This window comes from Sus scrofa, chromosome 11 (genome assembly GCF_054392235.1).
Source record: "Sus scrofa isolate SSC_HxYL_T2T_F1_AM1 chromosome 11, Sscrofa_HxYL_maternal_Yorkshire_Landrace_v2.0, whole genome shotgun sequence".
NCBI lineage: Eukaryota > Metazoa > Chordata > Mammalia > Artiodactyla > Suidae > Sus > Sus scrofa.
The window spans coordinates 78,211,968-78,230,003 of record NC_139393.1 but is presented as its reverse complement, the minus strand read 5'-3'; the positions used below and the strand labels follow the sequence as shown (position 1 = coordinate 78,230,003).

Sequence of the window (18,036 nt, the reverse complement as noted above, 5' to 3'; positions counted from 1 at the left end):
TGCAACCTCTTGGATCCTACCTGGGTTTGCTACTGCTGAGCCATAACGGGAACTCGGAGGACACCTTCTTTTGGAGGCACAGTGTGATCTAGAGAGAAAGCAGGGCCCACAAGCCAGCTGTGTGTACCTGCCCCCAGATCCTGGCGTCTCTTACTGTGGGGACTGTTCTTTCTAGAAATCACAGCTCAAAGCAGATTGTGCCAGTCTGTGGACATACCTCCAATTTCCACAGCAAACTTAATACTCTTCATGCTAAAATTTCATTATCTGAGAAAGACAACCCACTGAAAGAGAGTAGTAATTACAGATTGAAAAGTCCTTGTTATCACAGAGAACCAGACATGGCCCATAGATTAAAAAAAAAAAAAAATGCCTGTGAACTTTCAGGCCATACTGAGACATCCTATTAAAAAGCGCTGCTGTTCACCTCCTGCTGCAGGCACATACCTCACTGGATCGCTTCTCACCACCAGTCATCAGGACTGAGAGCATCGGACAGCTGGGCAGCTGATGACCTGGCCTGTCAGAAGGGCCCGGCCGCTTACTGTGCCTGGGGCTCCAGAACGTTCTTCAAAGAGTACATCCAAGCCCCCCATGGGCTTAGCTTCTCCTTCCACATTAAAAAAGACAGTGAAAAGATCAAAACCTGAGGAGTAAAGTGAGAAATTAGGCAGCTCTGCAACAATGTCAATTTTATATGAAAAGCAGTCATATTTGAAGGATCCTGGAATTCACTATACCTTGACATAACTCAGAAGGTAGTACTTCAAAATAACTCTCTTACCAGGAAGTTTCTAACCATCAAGTTACCTTAAAATTGAATGTTAAATCCATGTTCCAAAAAACGGGTGTCATTCCAGTGAAAATGGTAGAACTTTTTGTCAATGAAAAAAGCACCTCTAAAAATTCTCTCTTCCATTAAAGTCATGAGATGACTGACAGAAATCCTTAGGAGCAACTTTTCCAGCACTCTGGAAATTAACCAAAGACATGTAGCAATCTGAGGTGTGTTCACTCAAAATGGCCGGGTCTCGGTAACAGAGCAGTTTGTGATGGTTTCAACTGCCTTGCCCCCATCCCGCCTCTCACTCCATGGTAGCCTTGAAAAGCAGCAGCCCGGTTACCTTAGCACTGGAGTTTGTTCACCAGAAAACACCACGTACCAGGCTGTTCTTTGACTGGACTCAGATCTCTCTCAGGCGGAAAAGCCTTTTCCCAGGGGTGTTTGTCTAGATAATTTCAGGCAACTGTATAATTTCATGGCTGCCTGAGATGACGGATAACAGTGGGACTAATTAAAAAAAGCTTCAAGGGAAATGCGGAGAAATGAGACATTCAGAGGAGCTCTGAAAGCTGTCATATTCCTGGGTATCAGCTATACACATCTCTCGGGGCTGAATATATCCGCAGGAAAGATCTGAGAAGGACCCAATACCTCACTTCTGTTGAGCCCAAGGCTCTGCAGCAGATAGTTCTTACAGAAATGGTAAACCTGGTTATAAAACACGTTCTCTAATTAGCAGTCAGCATGACCTCAGGGAGTTGCCCTTTCCCTTTGGAGCTTCCCAATTTCCTGATTAGATTGAACCTCTATGTGGGGGGACCTGTATATCTGTAGGTGAAAGATGTGTTTGTGACAGAACATGCACATGGCTGTTCATGGATGGCTCCAGATGGCTCAGAAACAACAAAATGTGTGCATACATATCTGTACTTTTTCTTCAAGGGTCCAATGTTGTTATCAGATAAAGGAGTCAAACTGCTCAAAAAACAGTTATGAATGACTAAGATCAGAGCTCTGGCAGGCCTTTTACAGTAAGAAATTCTAAGGGTACAAGGTTTAAAAACCATACACATCGGGAGTTCCTGTTGTGGTGCAGTGGAAATCAATCTGACTAGTATCCGTGAAGATGCGGGTTCCATCCCTGGCCTTGTTCAGTGGGTCAGGGATCCGGCATTGCCATGAACTGTGGTGTAGAATGCAGGTGCAGCTCGGATCCCGAGTTGCTATGGCTGTAGTGTACTCCGGCGGCTGTAGCTCTGATTTGACCCCTAACCTGGGAACTTCCATGTGCCTCGGGTGTCGCCCTAAGGAAAAAAAAAAAAAAACATACATATGAAACATTTGTTCTAAGTGAGTGGAGGCTTTTGAATATTGTCTACGTGTGTCAGTTTATTTTATGGAGGAAGGATAAGAGTAGTAGCCAGAAGGATAAAAATACTAAAAAGTTAAACATACATGAAAGTTAATCACATAAAAAGATTTAGAGATACATTCAAATGATTGCCAACCTCTATGAAACATTATAAAATCAATTAATTCATGTTGGAATTTTTTTGTCTATGGATTTAATATATTATTTCTCTTCTAACCTCAAATTTTATTTATGAAAAATTAAGACCAATTTTAAGAAGCTTCAATATTCACTTTTATTATTTATAAAAAAAATTAAGGTATCAGAGTGCATATGGTGTACTGGGATCTTGGTTTTGCACATTTATTCACGTGTTTACATTATTTCCAACTTTAATAAACATACCATATGTGTATCTTTACAATACCTGATATAGATTTAAGCTGTCTGGCACTTATACATGTATTATTAGTTCATTCTGATGCTCTGCAAGTCAAGAAGATGTTAAAAATGATTGGCCTGAAAGAACTCCAAGATGAAGATTGATTGAAGCAGATACGCTCCAGCAATTGCCACGTATTTATTTGTGCCGGGTTTATTTTGTCCCCTTAATTGAATGTAAACGTTTGCAAAAAAACAAAAACAAAAAACAAACAAAAAAAAAAAAAACCACACCAAAACCAAAAACCCCCCGAAAACCTGGAAATGAAGTTCTGTTACTTTTAGTCCAATAAATAATTTTAGCTACGCTTAATGTAGCTTATTTAAGGCCTTCATACAATTGAAAAAAATTAAAGTCGAGCATGTTAAAACCCTGTTCATTTATAAAATAAAAAATAGAATTTTACAGGTTTGCAGTTAAAAGTTGCTGTTCAAAACCTCTCATGCATGTAATAGCTGCAACCCAACTGAAAGTCCTTGGTGCTGGCAGGCAGGGCACAGCCCGCTGCCAGCAATGGGAGGCATTAAGAAAACACCATGATGTCAGAGGTCTAGACTTACATGTATTAAGCCACACGCCAGCAAATTCTCTGATAAATACGCATCATTTTAATAATCAGTATTTGATAGCGGATGAAAACATGCATTAGACTAAAAATGCCACAAATTTCTTTTTATGTCCATTCACTATAAAACTTTCTTTTTTAAAATTTAAAGTCTTGTTTCCTATTTTAGAATACACAATAATCAGGAGGATACATGATGGGGAGCCAGTTTTCAGTAAAAGACGCACAATGGGTCCATCCAAGTAGCTTCATCAGCTATAATAAACACAAAAAAGTATTATTCAAGAATAGAATTTTTAAGCTCAGGATTCAAATAATAACCACTTAGTAATAATAAAGTCATGGCAGGTAGAACTTTCCTTCCATCCAACCCACCACCAACCTATCCACTCACCTTCCTCCCTCCCAATCTTCCTATCAATTCATCAGCCTGCCTTCCTACCAACCAGCCTATCCTGACGCCCATCATCACCGCCGCCAAGCTTCCCTGCTCTCCCTCCCTCCTGTTGCCCCTTCCGCCTACCGACTTCACCTGTTCCTTTCCTTCCTACCAACCTCGCTTCCTTTGCTTCATTTTTTTCCTGAGTGCCTGCTGGAGTCAAACACTGTTCTAGGCATTAGGAAAAAGCACTGAACAAACTCGATTCCCACTTTCTGGAACCTCATGTTCTATTCGGGAAAGCCAAATAATAAATGAGCAGGCTCATCAAAAGAGGAATAAACAAGTAAATTGTTAAGAAATGTAAACGGGGAGTTCCCATCGTGGTGCAGCAGAAATTAATCCGACTAGTTACCATGAGGTTGTGGGTTCGATCCCTGGCCCCGCTCAGTGGGTTAAGGATCCAGCGTTGCCCTGAGCTGTGGTGTAGGCACAGACACGGCTTGGATCTGGCTGTAGCTCTGATCTGACCCCTAGCCTGAGAACATCCACATGCCGTGGATGCAGCCCTAAATAGACAATAATAATAATAACAATAACAATAATAATAATAATGAAAAGAAATGTATCCAGTATCTAGTAAATAAAACTTGCTATAACATAGACTGTGGAGGTGACATTTAAGCTGAAATTTGAATAAGAAGTCTACTCTGTGGAAATCTGGGGAAGCACGTCTCAGGAAGAGTTGGATTCTTTGCAGGAAAGGGTGCGGCTGTGTCAGCCACACTGAACGGGGGCTGGTGCAGCAGAGGCAGAGTGAGTGTGCGAAAATGTGACGTGCCATGTGGCTGGGGAGGTGGCTGGAGCTGGGCCACACGGGCCTTATGGGCCACGAGAGGAGCTGGGATTTTCCTCTAACTGTGAAGGAGCTTCGCCAGGAGGCGTCTACAGCCATCTCTTCTGGCTGCTGTGTGGAGAACAGACAGCAGGGAGAGAAGTTACGAAACACCCCCTGATGTGAGTGTCTGTGGGCACTGCTGGCCTCACAAATGGCAGGGCTCCCAGTTTATGGCCTACGTGATGGGAAGACATTACCAACTGGTTCCAGAAAGAGCTCTCAGCCTCCTCACAGATCTGAAGAAGCTAATTTCAAGTGTCGTACAATTTAAACTGGTGAAGATAACACAGAAAAGGTCTAAGGGTAAAGATACCCTACAGTTTAACTACCAAAAACGGCCACTGGTGAGCCTCACATCTGAAGAACAGCTTAAATATCAAGAGCGGACCTCTGCCGCCTTTGGCACAACGAGCACACCCCACCCTCTGTGTACCCTTTGGGCATAAACCACTCATGTGTGTACAAAGACAAGGCGAGGCTAAAACAACTCCTGCAGAAGCTTTAATATTTGATAGTTAACTTGCGCAGGAAGCTCAACCACAGAATTTCTTTGCATGTAACACAATACATGGTAAAAATAACATGGTCTATCATTTCAAATGAAGACTAAAACCAAACATAAGCTCCAAAAGTTCAACCATCTTAGAACCGAGCCAACATGTATTTAAAGGAATTACCAGTTTCCTTCATAAGGGAAGTCTGTCTTCTAACTATACAAGATCTGTAATGCACTCTGCCTATGTTGAACACATTTGAGGCTAAATATGTATTTGTTTTCTAGACAGGAGTGAGAAATGTTTTAAAAATTTAAATAGCTTATCGACGGTCTCGCATGCATTTATTTCATGGTTCCCATTATGTTAACTGGACTACTAATTAGTCATGTTCGAATTGGCACTATCCTGTCACTGCCATAAGGCTTTCGAGCTACCGTGTCACCATACGACATTGAAATGTCACTCAGCAGTGATGACTGAACTGTTACTTACTTGAATACAATTTTTCCAGTTTTCTTTTGTTGGTTTTTCCTCCACAAGTTTAGTTGCAAATTTAAGGCCTCTCCCATACATTTTATTTACCAATGCATGCTTGTATGCAAATGTCAAAACCTACAATGGAAAACAAGATACAGCTTATCCACAAAATATTTACAATTTAAGGCCTGCTTTAATAATGAAAGAACTAAGGTTTTAAAAGAAGTGTTTCAAACAAACATGTTACAGCAAATGAATTTTAAGAACTTTTTAAGAAAACAACTAACATCTTTAAAAGAGCCTGATGTTCCACAGAACGGATCATTTATTTGGGGGAAGGCAATTACTATGATAAATCACTAGCTGTTGGAATCCATACCAAAATACCTCTTTGTGCAAAAACAAAGCAGAGCCAATGTCTATGATTACAAAAATGCAGATTAGAAGTACAGGTCTAGAGTCACCATAAATTACCAAAACCAGAAGGGGATGAGAGTAAAAAGCGTGTCGGATGGCGTAAACATGTGCTCACTTACCTTCGGCTACTTCCTTCTGTACAAGTTTTCTACCTTTAATCATTGCATCTGTCAAAAACACTTGTAACCATTTACTTATATCGCTAGTCTCCACTTCTTGTCCTCAAAGGAAGGAATTGTGTCACATTTATTTGTATTCTAGAGTCAAACAAAGGATTCGATCGCTGCTACAAACAGAGTAAATGGACAGGGAGTGGCGGCAGCCCGAACACAGGAGCAATCGCTGCTACAAACAGAGTAAATGGACAGGGAGTGGTGGCGGACCGAACACGGGAGCGCAGCAGCGAGAACAGATTTGTAACAACGTCACCGTGACGTTCAAGAGCTTACAGACTCGCTGTGGGACCAGGTTCTTACCATCCTTCTCCAGCAGCAGGTGCAGCGTCTGGCACGCAGCAGACGTGCAATCCCTGTTTGTTAGCTGTAACGGCAAGTAGTGCTGACATCCGTCCGTGTACCTAACATTCATTCGTCAAAGCCTGTGGTAGGCAGCACCACTACCCCCTGTCAGAAGTCAATGACCAGACTAGGGTGACATGGGTCAAAGTGGCAGAGGCGGGATTCAAGCTCCAGGGGTCTGATTTCAGACTCAAACTCTTTCCCTCTGGGGCTGACTCCCTCGGTTTCCTTCTACAAAAGCCCCACTGGACAGAGGTGGGAAAAACGGAAGTGGACAGTAAGAATTTTCTACTTCCAGAGGTCTTTACTCCCAATTACCACAGTTTCTCTTGAAAACAAAACAAAACGTTTGTGCTGAGTAGGAAGAATGGCACTGATGTCATTTACTTTATTTTCCTTTATGTCCAGAAGAAAGGAAGGCAGACAAACCCTGCAGTTGTATCACCTCTGTGGTAAGAATTACAGTCGAAAGTCAAGGGATTTAAAATGCTTTTATAATCAAAACCCCAAAACTTTATCAACGTTACTTTTTCTAAACTGAGTATTAAAAACTGATCAGGACTTCCCATTATGGCTCAGTGAGTTAAGAACCCAACTAGAATCCATGAGGATTCGGGTTCAATCCCTGGCCTTGCTCAGTGGGTTTAGGATCTGGTGTTGCCGTGGGCTGTGGTATAGGTTGTGGCTGCAGCTCAGATCTGGCATTGCTGTGGCTGTGGTGAAGGCCGGGGCTGCAGCTCCCTAGCCTGGGAACCTCTATATGCTATGTGTGTGGCCCTAAAAAGACAAATCAGTCAATAAATAAAAGCTGGTCAGACGAAAATTATCTAGACGTCTGGAGCAAGGTATATCTAAACTAAGCAGGATACCCCCACCTGTATCCCTGACAAGTCAGCATGCAGGCAGATGTGGGGAGGCCCAGAGACAACCTCTGAGGTCCTTGACCTCAGCTTCTACCTCAATGGCTTAACCAAAGCCCGCGACAGGCACATGCTCCCGCTGGTTTCCAAACCAGCCTGGTCCCCAGCTGCTGTGCAGATGGACAGAACAAGAGCCCGGGGCTTTTAAAGCCAGGAGGACAAGGGAGCCTCAGAGCCCAGCTCAGCCTCGTCCCAACCACCGGCCTCTGTGGCTGGTGGGCCAGAAGCAAGAGACACCTGGGCCGCGCCCCGCCCCAGAACTGCGGCAAAGCGGGAGGCAGAAAGCGTACCTTGCTGTCAAAAAGGTCGGTCCACTTGGTGGTCTCCCAGAAGGTTTCCGTCAGGGAGTCCAGGGTGCCCTCGCCCTCCTCCTCTCTCCCTTCCGCATCGCTCGACACAGCCCCCTCCTGCTCCTGGGCCTGGAGGAGGTGGTCGGCCAGGGCGCAGCCTTTCCGACAGAGGGCGTCCACGAGCGTCGACTTCTGCTTGTCCATGTCACTGCACGCCAGACCAAACACATGCCACATGTCAGGGAGACTGCTTTGAAACTGCAGCCTTATCTAAAATTCAGCTCATGCATTCTTGGCTGAGATGGACAACGCAGAAATCCTGCAGAGCCACGGACAGACGCGTGCACCGTGCAACCAATGAGCCGCCCTGTTACCCTGGAGCCGAGGAGGCAGGATGGCTGCCTGCAGCGAGGGGCGAGATTGCAGGTTCTAAATCCCATCGGCTAAGGAACTCTCACAACACTCTTTTAACAATAACAACTTCCGTTACTTTTTTATTTTTAATTTATTTTTGGCAGTGCCCGTGGCATGTGGAAGTTCCGGAGCCAGGGACTGAACCTGCACCACTGAAGCCACCAGAGCCGCTGCAGTGACAACCCCGGATGCTCAACCCACTGTGCCACAAGGGAAACCCCAATACTATCTTCTTATAAGTATCAATTTTTACCTATTTGTGTAGTCATGAACTTTCATGTATGCATAGAGCAAAGAAATACACTGCTTGTAACTGAATGTGCCAGCAATTGTTTTAGCATTTGAACATATTAACTCGTTTATACTCAAAATGATCCTATGGGTAAGAGAGCACCAATAACCCTCATTCTGCAAAGGAGGAAACCGGGGCTCAAAGGGAGGAGGCCACGAGTTCAGGGTCCCACAGTGAGGGGGCGGCAGGTCCAGGGCTCGGAGCCCGTGGCTGGTCCTGGAACCCCTGCTCCCAATCGCCGTGGCCCCTGCCTTGCTCCGAGAGGCATCCCTGTTTTCCCATGTATTCAAGTGCCCAGAACAAGGCCTGGCACAGAACACTCAATAAATCACCGCTCAATGAAATACAGTAAGAGCCTACACTCCGGGGACAGCGCTGGCCTCTAGGATCCCGCTTATTTGAGGCATCCGGTTCAACTCCTGTCAGGTGCGTGTGAAGGTGAGGATTCAAAGTGCCAAGAGGATGACCGTGAGGGCCTCAGACACGGGATGACAGACAGTCTAACCGTAGGGATGCCTCTGAAGGTCACGGGGTGAAACGCGCACGTACGAAAGCCACTGCTACTGGAAAAGCAACCGATAGCACGAGGGGCAATTAAATCGAGGGGGGAAAAAAAGAACACACACAACCCAACACCTTGTTATGGACAACCAGTCACAACCTAAGTGACCCACCTAAATGCATTTGCACTGTAGATGAAATTAGGCCTAAAAGATGCCTACGAGTAGCAGCAGAATCTCGCAGCTTCTACAACCCCATTCCCTCTTTCCATGGAAACATCTCTGGGGACTGCTTGGCCCCTTTGGACAGAAGCACACGTGGCTGGACGGGCTTGGGCGTCCACACCGCTCTGCCAGGCAGCATCTGCAATGTCTCAGCAGTACCTCACTTATGCTTTACAGCAGCCCTAGGAGGCAGGCACCATCCCAGCCCTCATTCTGTGAGGAGGATGGGGGCTGGGGAACGGAGCTGCACAGACAGGGCGGGCCTGACTGCCCCGGCTGTCCAGAGAAGGCAGAAGGTGCAGAGCTCAGAGGGCAGGCTGGGGTGACCAGCGAGCTGGACTCAGCGGGCCTGGAGTGAATCACCCGTCAGACCCCCTTCTAGTTCAGTACTCTCTGATCCAAGAACCGAAATCCTACTATCGTGAAAATCCTTCTCCTACCCTCTTCTGACTTAGACCTGATCTGCTGAGATTCACTACCTATGAACCCACGAGGCTTTCCCCGCACAAAAGGAAGTCAGCTCTCCTTCCCAGAGGCTTTCACAATTACTTTTTATAATGCTCAGTAAACACCTCAGAATCAAATTTTGTTAGGGTCTGCTCAAGGTGGTAACAGCTACATTTTAGGAAGCAACTTCAATGAGACGTGAGCGGCCTACCTGCAGTTCAACTAAAACCTGGCATTAGATCACCCTCAAAAAGCTAATATTTTTAAGATTACAAAATGGCTATCTTACTATTTTTGACACGAGTGACTTATGTGAAAGCAGTTTTGCATGGAAGTGAGAAATTAACGCTTACCTGCTACTTCCCATGAATAAAAACAACAGAAATACCAACTGTTCCTTGAGCGGGCGTGCAAGCCCTTACGGCCTGGACAGAGTCCTCTGCTCAGCCCGGCTCATCTGAGCAAACACCCTAGTTACAGGTGGGCAAACGACCCAGTGCTGCCCCCACCTCAACGAGCTTCTCTCCCAGCAGGTCCCCGGTTTTCACAGCTCTCTCCTAGTTCTGTCCCTGTATATCTGAAAGTCTCTGCCACTCTCGTCTCTGAGGCCAGGCGTCTGGCTTACTGTTGTTTGCTAACAGCCACTAGGGTTGGTGTCTGAGATAAAAACAGTGAGGAAAAAAAGGACTAATGAGATCAAAAACCACAACTAATCTGGTACTTCTGCCTCGCTTTAACCTGGAATTTAGAATTTCCCCTGTGGACAGTAAAATTTAGAAAAGACAGGCCAAAATATCAGCAGGGATACATGAACCTAAATATTTACGGAAATTTCAAAATGAGCTACAAATAGTGTCAGTTCATATACACCTGAATTTGAAGAAATCATATTATTATCACAAACTCTAAGAAATAACAGATGCCAGAAAGCAGAGGGGGCAGCTCAAGGAAGCCTCGGAGGGCCACTGATTGTGGCCAAAGGGGACCTCCCGTACCGGGATTAACAGCCACGGGCACTAAGGAAGCAGCAGAGCAAGGCGGCCCCTCCCGCAGCAAACAGGAGACGTCTGCACCGGCTGCAGGCTGAGGCGGAGACGCCCGAGGAGGAGGAAGAGGGACCGGGCAGCAGAGGGCGTCTCCCCACGCCGGACACAGCGAGGGAAGCGGAGAGGAGGAGGCAGGTGAGGCGCAGGCCCGGGCTAGTCCAGAGGACAGGTCCTCTTACCTGGGGGCGGGAGCGGGGGGGGTGCTTGGCAAGCAAGAAAGGGCACCAGTGGGGACAGAGCCTGGCCTGCTCCCCTCCTGGCACTGTCCCTCTTAGGCAAGCGACACAACCTTCCTGTGCTTTAGCTTCCTTTCTATAAACGCAGGGTGGAAATGTCCCCACCTGGCACATCACTTAGAAGGTTAAGTTTGAATGAGAAAATGCATTTAAGGATATGCCCCAATTAATCCCTTACACACAATGGGCATGTCATGAACTTGGTGGCTGCACTGCTTAATACCATTATTAACAACGGCTGAACAGCAATGTTTAGAGAAGGCTCCTTCACAAAGTGCTGACAATGGCCAATAACCAATTCTGAGTAAATTTTACTCTGCCTGACAACTGCGGCTTGTAAGAGTTGTAAGACCCGTAACATCACTCTAAACAATGCGATGCCAAGAGTTCTAGCCATTTAGAATCAAACATTTTGTATAAAAAAAAATTCTGACTGAAGCAGATGGAATCTTTAAGGGAAATTACCCTACTTTCAGACAGCCTGGACAGTTTCACCTCGCCGGTTACAACTCTTAAGAGAAGGAGATTTCTTCCCTCGTAATAAGTTAATAACCCCCTAGGGTGGGAAGAGACCAAAGTGACGGAGGAAAGAGTGATACTGGGAGAGTCACCCTGAGACGATGGTAGGAGCTGACGGAAGGTGAAGGTGAAAGAGCCACGGGACCATCAGGCCACCACATGGAAGCCACTCTCACATGAACAGAAGCGGAGAGAAACGGAAACCCAGCTACGCCTGTTTTACACACTACATTAGTTAGGGTTTATTAACGTTAAGCCACAACCTCCCCCTTCTCCTCAAGTTTTACTGTAAATCCAATTCCATAAAACTGAAGTTGCCAGATAATGGTTTTAACCTAATTTTACTCCTTATCACTTTACTAGACATTGCAAACTAATCTGGAGTTAGCTGTGCTATACCAGTCAGTCAATAGTTGAAAGATCCGTTTTGTAGGGTGTTAAGTGCCTGCCTTCTCCACACACCCAGTTCACACACACCCGCAGGTGGCAGGACTGCGGGGCACTGTCACTCACAGCTCTCCACCGCAACAGCACCTGACCTGACGGTGGAGAAAGCAAATGGCTTTTCTTTCGCTTAACCTTAAACGACTAGAGAACAGTACTATAAAATATCTAAGGATGGAGCATCCCCAAACCACCAACCCCAATCAATGATAAAAACGGACCAAATACCAGAGAAGGAGGATACTGTCAATAATTCAAAAAAGTAACTAAGAAATGAGATGCAAGAAAGATTATTTACTGGTTAGGTACTTTTTTATAATAGCTGCATCAGGCCTGGGGTCAGTCTTCATCGCAATATAAACTGCTAGGGCCGTTTGATCTATGTGAGAAATAACAGCATTTGCAGCTTCAACGATTTCATTAAGTCTTTTCATTCGTTCCTGGGGAGGAAACAAAGAAGAAATAAGAAAAACATGGATGCATCAGCGAGTCTCCTGAAGCCCTCACTCTGTGGGCAGCAGGTAGTGTGCGGCCAGGGGCCTGTATGACCTACACAACTGTCAGCATCTCAAGTAGAAAAACACCTCCCGTACTTCCTGCTGGTGTTAAACCCCGAGAGTGAGCAAGACACAAAGTTCATAGAAACATCAACTGTTTCCTACAGAGGCAGCCGTATTTCTGGGTGCCTTAGGAGTTTAGAAATGTGATCAGCTATGTTCGCAGCCCCACAGCACATGAAAACGGAAGAAAACAAAAACAAAAACAAAAAACGCTAGCCAACGAGACAAACCCTTTCTAACTTGGTACTGAAATCACAGAGATGAGAGGGGGAGCATAACCAACAGCGTCTCCCTCCGTCATGCTGTGCTCAGCAACCTGCCCCCTCAGAGCCTCTAGCTCATTCCCACCCTTGGCAACTTCTCAGTATGGCGACAGGCGCTTTCTGCTGCCAAGATCCCCGCTGAGAGCCGGTCCATGTTAGACAGTTGGGAGCTGTGGCCAATTCCTAAAAATGGGAAACCTGGTTCGCCAAGTTCACGGGAAGGAGCTCTGACCTCCAGCAGGCCAGGTCCACCGCCTTCTGCTCCCTGCTCTTCAGATCAAGGTCAGGAAAGCAATCCTTAGGGTTTCCTGTCTACTCCTCTTCCCACTGAGCAAACACGGGCACGAATCCTCAACTACATCACAGTGACGGCCAAGTCCTAAGCCAGGTAATGAAAATGGCTCCACGGAACGTTCGATGTGAGGACACACGTTTTTGGTCAGTGAGAAGAGAGGACAGAGGTTGCACCTTTATTCCAAATGCAAACCTCATCTAGTACTGCAAACAGAGTGAGCCACTCAGAGTAAAAATGAACACGGCCGACCTTTTCAGCATCCAACTGATGAAGTCGTGCAACATAGAGAGGAAGATAATTCGGATACGTTTCTTTCAATTCATTGTAAATGTCACTAGAATCCAGCCTACATATGTGAGAAAGAGAGAAACACATGTTACTTCATTTCCTTTAGGAAGAAAATAATTTCCGTCTTTCCCATTACTTATGATCGCTTTGAGGTCCCGTCGATAACCTAAGGCATCAAGCTGAAACAGACAGAGTGTATTTCTTTGCAGATAGTATAAACATGCTTACCTAGAAATCCAAAAAATTCTAACTGAAAATTATTTCAATCGTGAGTTCAATAAGATGGCCAGATAAAAATAGCCTTCCTATGTACTAGCTGTAACTAGATTCCTAAAAGGAGGAAAAAAACATTCGAAAATAGTAAGAACGGAGTTCCTGCTATGGCTCAGTGGAAACGAATCTGACTAGTACCATGAGGATGCAGGTTCGATCCCTGGCCTACTCTGTGGGTTAAAGATCCGGTGTCACTGTGAGCCGTGGCGCAGGTCCCAGACGCGGCTCGGATCTGACATTGCTGTGGCTGTGGCGTAGGCCAGTGGCTACAGCTCTGATTCGACCCCTAGCCTGGGAACCTCCATATGCTATGGGTGCAGCCCTGAAAAAAAGACAAAAACAAAACAAAAACCCAAAACCCAAAAAACCCCACAGTAAGAAAGATTAAGATCTAAAAATGTCTAAGATCCACAAAGAAGGAAAATTTACATTTTTGGGAAAAACCTGAGTCTTGAATGAGCGAAGAGACAGAAATTCCAGGTCCCCAGCTGGGGAAGTGGAGCAAACATCTGTTCTTCCAGGTTAGATGAAGGAGGAGCAGGAGCCTGTGTCCCGGTTTGCCCGGCCTGGCCTGGTGACCCTGCTCCCCATCTGGGCCAGGGCCACTGGGCATCATGTTCTCAGCAGCGCCCACCTGAGCAGACCCTTCACTTCACAAGCAGGGGCTGAGCAGGAGGGAGACCCTGCCTCTCAGCCGAAGTCGCCCAAAACTTGGCCTCAGCCACAGGCCTCGGAACCAGGGGGCTGGGTGACGTGCTGACATCCCAGGAGGAAAGTCCTCCAACTGAGCCGAGGGGAGAGGGAGCCCGGGGTCCGGGCTGCGGCCCGATGAAGGGGCTTCCGTCTCACTGCTCGGGGTGGGAAGGAGAAGAGCACATCTTGGCTCAAACCCCACAGTCTCACTTTTCCCACGGAACTTCCGTAGATGCTCCCGAGCAGCTTTTTTTCCTTTGCAGTATAGGCCCTCAGGACCACATCCAGAGTAAAAGGGTTGTTTTCCGGGCCGCAGGTTCACGGGGCTCCTCCCATTTCACGCCGTAAGTAATGCCTACAATTTCACAGCTTGCACTGTTGTTTTCAGCTGTTGATGCCGTCCTCCCATCAGCCAGAGACTGACCTAAGGCTGATTTTTGCTGGAGCTACCGCCTAGGTTTAAGTGGAAAGTCGGTCTGAATGTGAGCAACACTCTTAACGGTTCAGTTCTCGGGGATCATTTTCACACTATCATGACTTCTCTTCTCTACAAGACCTGAGTGGAAGGCTGGGTCCACATGCAGTGACTGAGGACCCCACAGAAAATCAGGGATTAAAAAATGCTGCACATCGTACATGGAGAAACGCCACTCATCTGATGCTATAAAACGAAGTTCTACTACGCAAACAAGCACGCCAAAAGTCAAAGAAGCTGGGGGGAGAATCTGTGACAAACGGAGCAAAGCACTAATGTCTTTTCTGCTTCAAGGTTAAGAGACAAATCTGATGTCTCAAGTGAAAAATGGGTAAAGCACATGCTCAACGGACAGAAGCTGCACAGAGAATGAAAAGATGACATGAAAAAAGCTCAACTTAGTAATAACCAAAGAAATGCAATTTAAGACCGCAACAGGAGTTCCCATCGTGGCGCAGTGGTTAACAAATCCGACTAGGAACCATGAGGTTGCGGGTTTGGTCCCTGCCCTTGCTCAGTGGCTTAACGATCCCGCGTTGCTGTGCCTCTGGCGTAGGCCGGCAGCTACAACTCCAATTCGACCCCTAGCCTGGGAACCTCCAAATGCCGAGGGAGCGGCCCAAAGAAATAGCAAAAAGACAAAAAAAAAGAAAAAAGAAAAAAAGAAAGAAAGAAAGAAAAAAAAGACTGCAACAGTGGCCCTTTCTTTTTGCGTGCTATGGAAGCGAGATTTTACGTTTAATTACACGGCTCGCTGTTGGCCAAAGGCACAGGGGGGAGACAGGCTCCGTGACACTCCACCGGATGGGGCAGAAACTGCCAATCTGCTCTAGAAAGCAACGTGGCACGTGTACCAGGACGGTTTTTTAAAATTAATACTTCTGATTCAATAATTATACTTTTGAGATGCTAACAGAAAAATTAAAAAAGCTTGCAGGTATCAAAACGCCCATCACAGCATGAGAGAAAAATTACTACATGCATATGTCAAAGAGATATTTAAACAGGCTATATTCCATCTATAGACTCCTATACTATATAGTCATTAAAAATGGTATTTTAAAGGACTCGTAAATGACACAGGAAGATGCTCATAATCAAACAGTAACTGGAAAACCAGGACACGGTGTCACCCACCTGCTGTGTGTATAAATACAGAGGCAAACAATAACAGGACAATGATTATCTTGGGAAAGCAGGCAAAAGTGATTTTTATTTTCTTCTTTGTACCTCTCAATAACATTCTCTTCCAAGGGCAAATCATAATAAGGATTTGAATAAAATTTTAAAAATTCTTTACACAAAAGAGAATTTTAAAATATATACAATCACGAGAAACTGTAAAAGCACCTGTACTCTACCGTCCACTGCTAACATTTCTGAATATAGCCTATGCAGAAACACACAGTACTGCTGTATCTGGGCAGATAAAAGTTAACACTTAGAGGGTCAAAACCCACGAAAAACTTACTTCGTCATCCACTGAATTTTAAGATCTCGTAGCGCTTCAGTAAACTCTTCTTTTAAATCCTTCTCTTTTTCAGAATCTTTGTCTTTGTCCTTGCTGCCATTCTTGGTCTTTGTTGGTGGCGATATCAGGTAGTAGTGAACAGGGATTACATCCTGGGAAAAATTAACAGGGAGAAAGTCTTGGATTAACACGCTTCATTTTAGTCATTTTAAAATCTTCGGTGGCTGGGAGTTCCCGTTGTGGCTCAGTGGTTCGCGAACCTGGCTAGTAACCATGAGGTTGCGGGTTCGGTGGGTTAGGCATCCGGCGTTGCCATCAGCTGTGGTGTAGGTCGCAGACATGGCTTGGATCCGGAGTTGCGGTGGCTGTGACATATACTGGCAGCTACAGTTCCGAAAGGACCCCTAGCCTGGGAATCTCCATATGCCGTAAGTGTGGTGCTAAAAAGACAAAAGACAATTAAAAAAAAAAAAAGAAGAAAAAGAAAATCTTCAGAAGCTGAAAAGCACCTGCACTTGAGCTGTACTAGACTGTATTTCAGATTCTAATAGTCACTATACATCTAAAATTTCAACCTGCAAAGTAATTGTCTCCCAAACTTTGAAATTAATGCTTCTAATATCTCCTTTAAAATAAAGGAAATAAGAAACAAACTTTTCTCTATTTAAGTGTATTTGGCATTCTTAGCTTCGCTTGACTAACTACAAAAGTATATTAAGCTTTTTTATATTTGAGAAGGGGAGGAAATGCTAGATTTTTTTCTTTAAATCCTCTTTTCTCAGGAAGTTTAAAGAATTCCTTTCTTCATTCAATCAACAGGGCTTGCTAAGCCCCCTCGACATGCAAGAGAACGGATCCTAAGGGGTGACAGACAAAGCAGACAAAGCCCTGGGCCCTCTGGGGACTTTCATGCATGTGGGGAAGGCAGCCCACAAATGTGTGAGAAAGTAAGGGCAGCGACAACTCCAGATGTGACGAAAACAGAACAGAGTAACGGGACAGAGCCTGACTGGTGGGCAAGGGGAGATGGAGCAGACAAAGTCGTCATGGAAACACCCATCCCACGGAACCCTGGGGACCTCATCGAATGAACTGTGTGAACCGAGTAACCAAGGCCGGGAGAGGGAGGAGCATTTGAAGGCACAAGGTGAGCACGTGCAAACTTGGGCTTGGTACTCGGCCAGCACGGGCGCAGGTACTGGGCGGTGGGCAGCGGCTAACAGATTACAGTAATAAAAAAACAGATTTTATTCTCAGTGCAACAAGGAAGAGCCAGATGCAAGACAGTGGTAATATGGTTAAAGATAACTCTGGATCCTGCGTGAACTAAGAATTTGGGTTTGTTTTTAATGACTCTTGATAGCACCCGGAGAATGGGTGAGAGAGGCCAAAGTGGACAAAGAGCAAAGCAAGTTAGGAAGTAGACTGAGGTGTCCCAGTGCTGCCTGGGACCCAAGAACAGGCTGCAGACGACGTGAGGGTCCCGAGAAGGCGGGACCCGATGGCAGCTGCTGATGGAGTTCCGATGAGGGGATGAGCAGGAGCGCGGGTGGGGAAGGGAGAGGAGGCGCCCGGGACTGGTCAGGAGCGGCCCATCCCAGGGGCAGAGTCTGCGGCCTCGCAGCCCCGAGAAAAGGGGCCTGAAGAACCAGAGAGCAGCTGGTGACGGAGCTGCAGCAGAGCGCCGGGGGGTGAGGCTGCAAGGGGCGAGGAGGAGAGAACGGGAAGGTAGGGACGGGCCTTTCGAGGAGTGCTGCCCTCTAGAGGACAAGTGTAAATGACCACGTCTCCTTGCAGCTCTCCTTAGCGGGGAAGCCGTTTCGTCTGAAGAGTAATTCGGTGTCTGGGAAGTGAAATTACCTGCTAAACGTGCTTAGACCCGTTTCTTGCACAGGAACTGGACAGCCTCAATCTAATCATTATCTATTACGTCCATCCCTCAAATCCCATCTTTAGGTTTATACCAAAAAGGCTGCTGAATTAAAATCCTGTATTTGTTATAAATTAACAAAGTTTCTAAAACTGGAACAAATTATGCTATTGAGATTTTTAAGGTA

General features: G+C 45.9%; 1 protein-coding gene across 17 annotated transcripts in view; it reads right to left on the bottom strand.

Moving 5' to 3' along the window:
- Window positions 1–2,405: 2,405 nt before the first annotated feature.
- The window catches only part of TPP2 (tripeptidyl peptidase 2), a 65,738-nt gene continuing 50,107 nt past the window's right edge, over window positions 2,406–18,036 (bottom strand). For 8 of the 17 annotated variants that reach the window (XR_002336746.2, XR_002336747.2, XR_014819868.1 and 5 more), the window contains 6 exons: window positions 15,980–16,131; window positions 13,029–13,125; window positions 11,960–12,101; window positions 7,539–7,746; window positions 5,409–5,528; window positions 2,406–3,397 (listed from right to left, as the gene is read on the bottom strand). Coding sequence is in view for 8 of the 17 variants with exons in the window: in XM_021065882.2 (XP_020921541.1) it covers window positions 3,308–3,397; window positions 5,409–5,528; window positions 7,539–7,746; window positions 11,971–12,101; window positions 13,029–13,125; window positions 15,980–16,131 (798 nt within the window). In the remaining 9 variants the exon portion in view is untranslated. Of the gene's footprint in view, window positions 3,398–5,408; window positions 5,529–7,538; window positions 7,747–11,959; window positions 12,102–13,028; window positions 13,632–15,097; window positions 16,132–18,036 lie in introns of those variants that run through there. The other 9 variants (XM_021065882.2, XM_021065884.2, XM_021065885.2 and 6 more) reach the window with 2 other exon arrangements.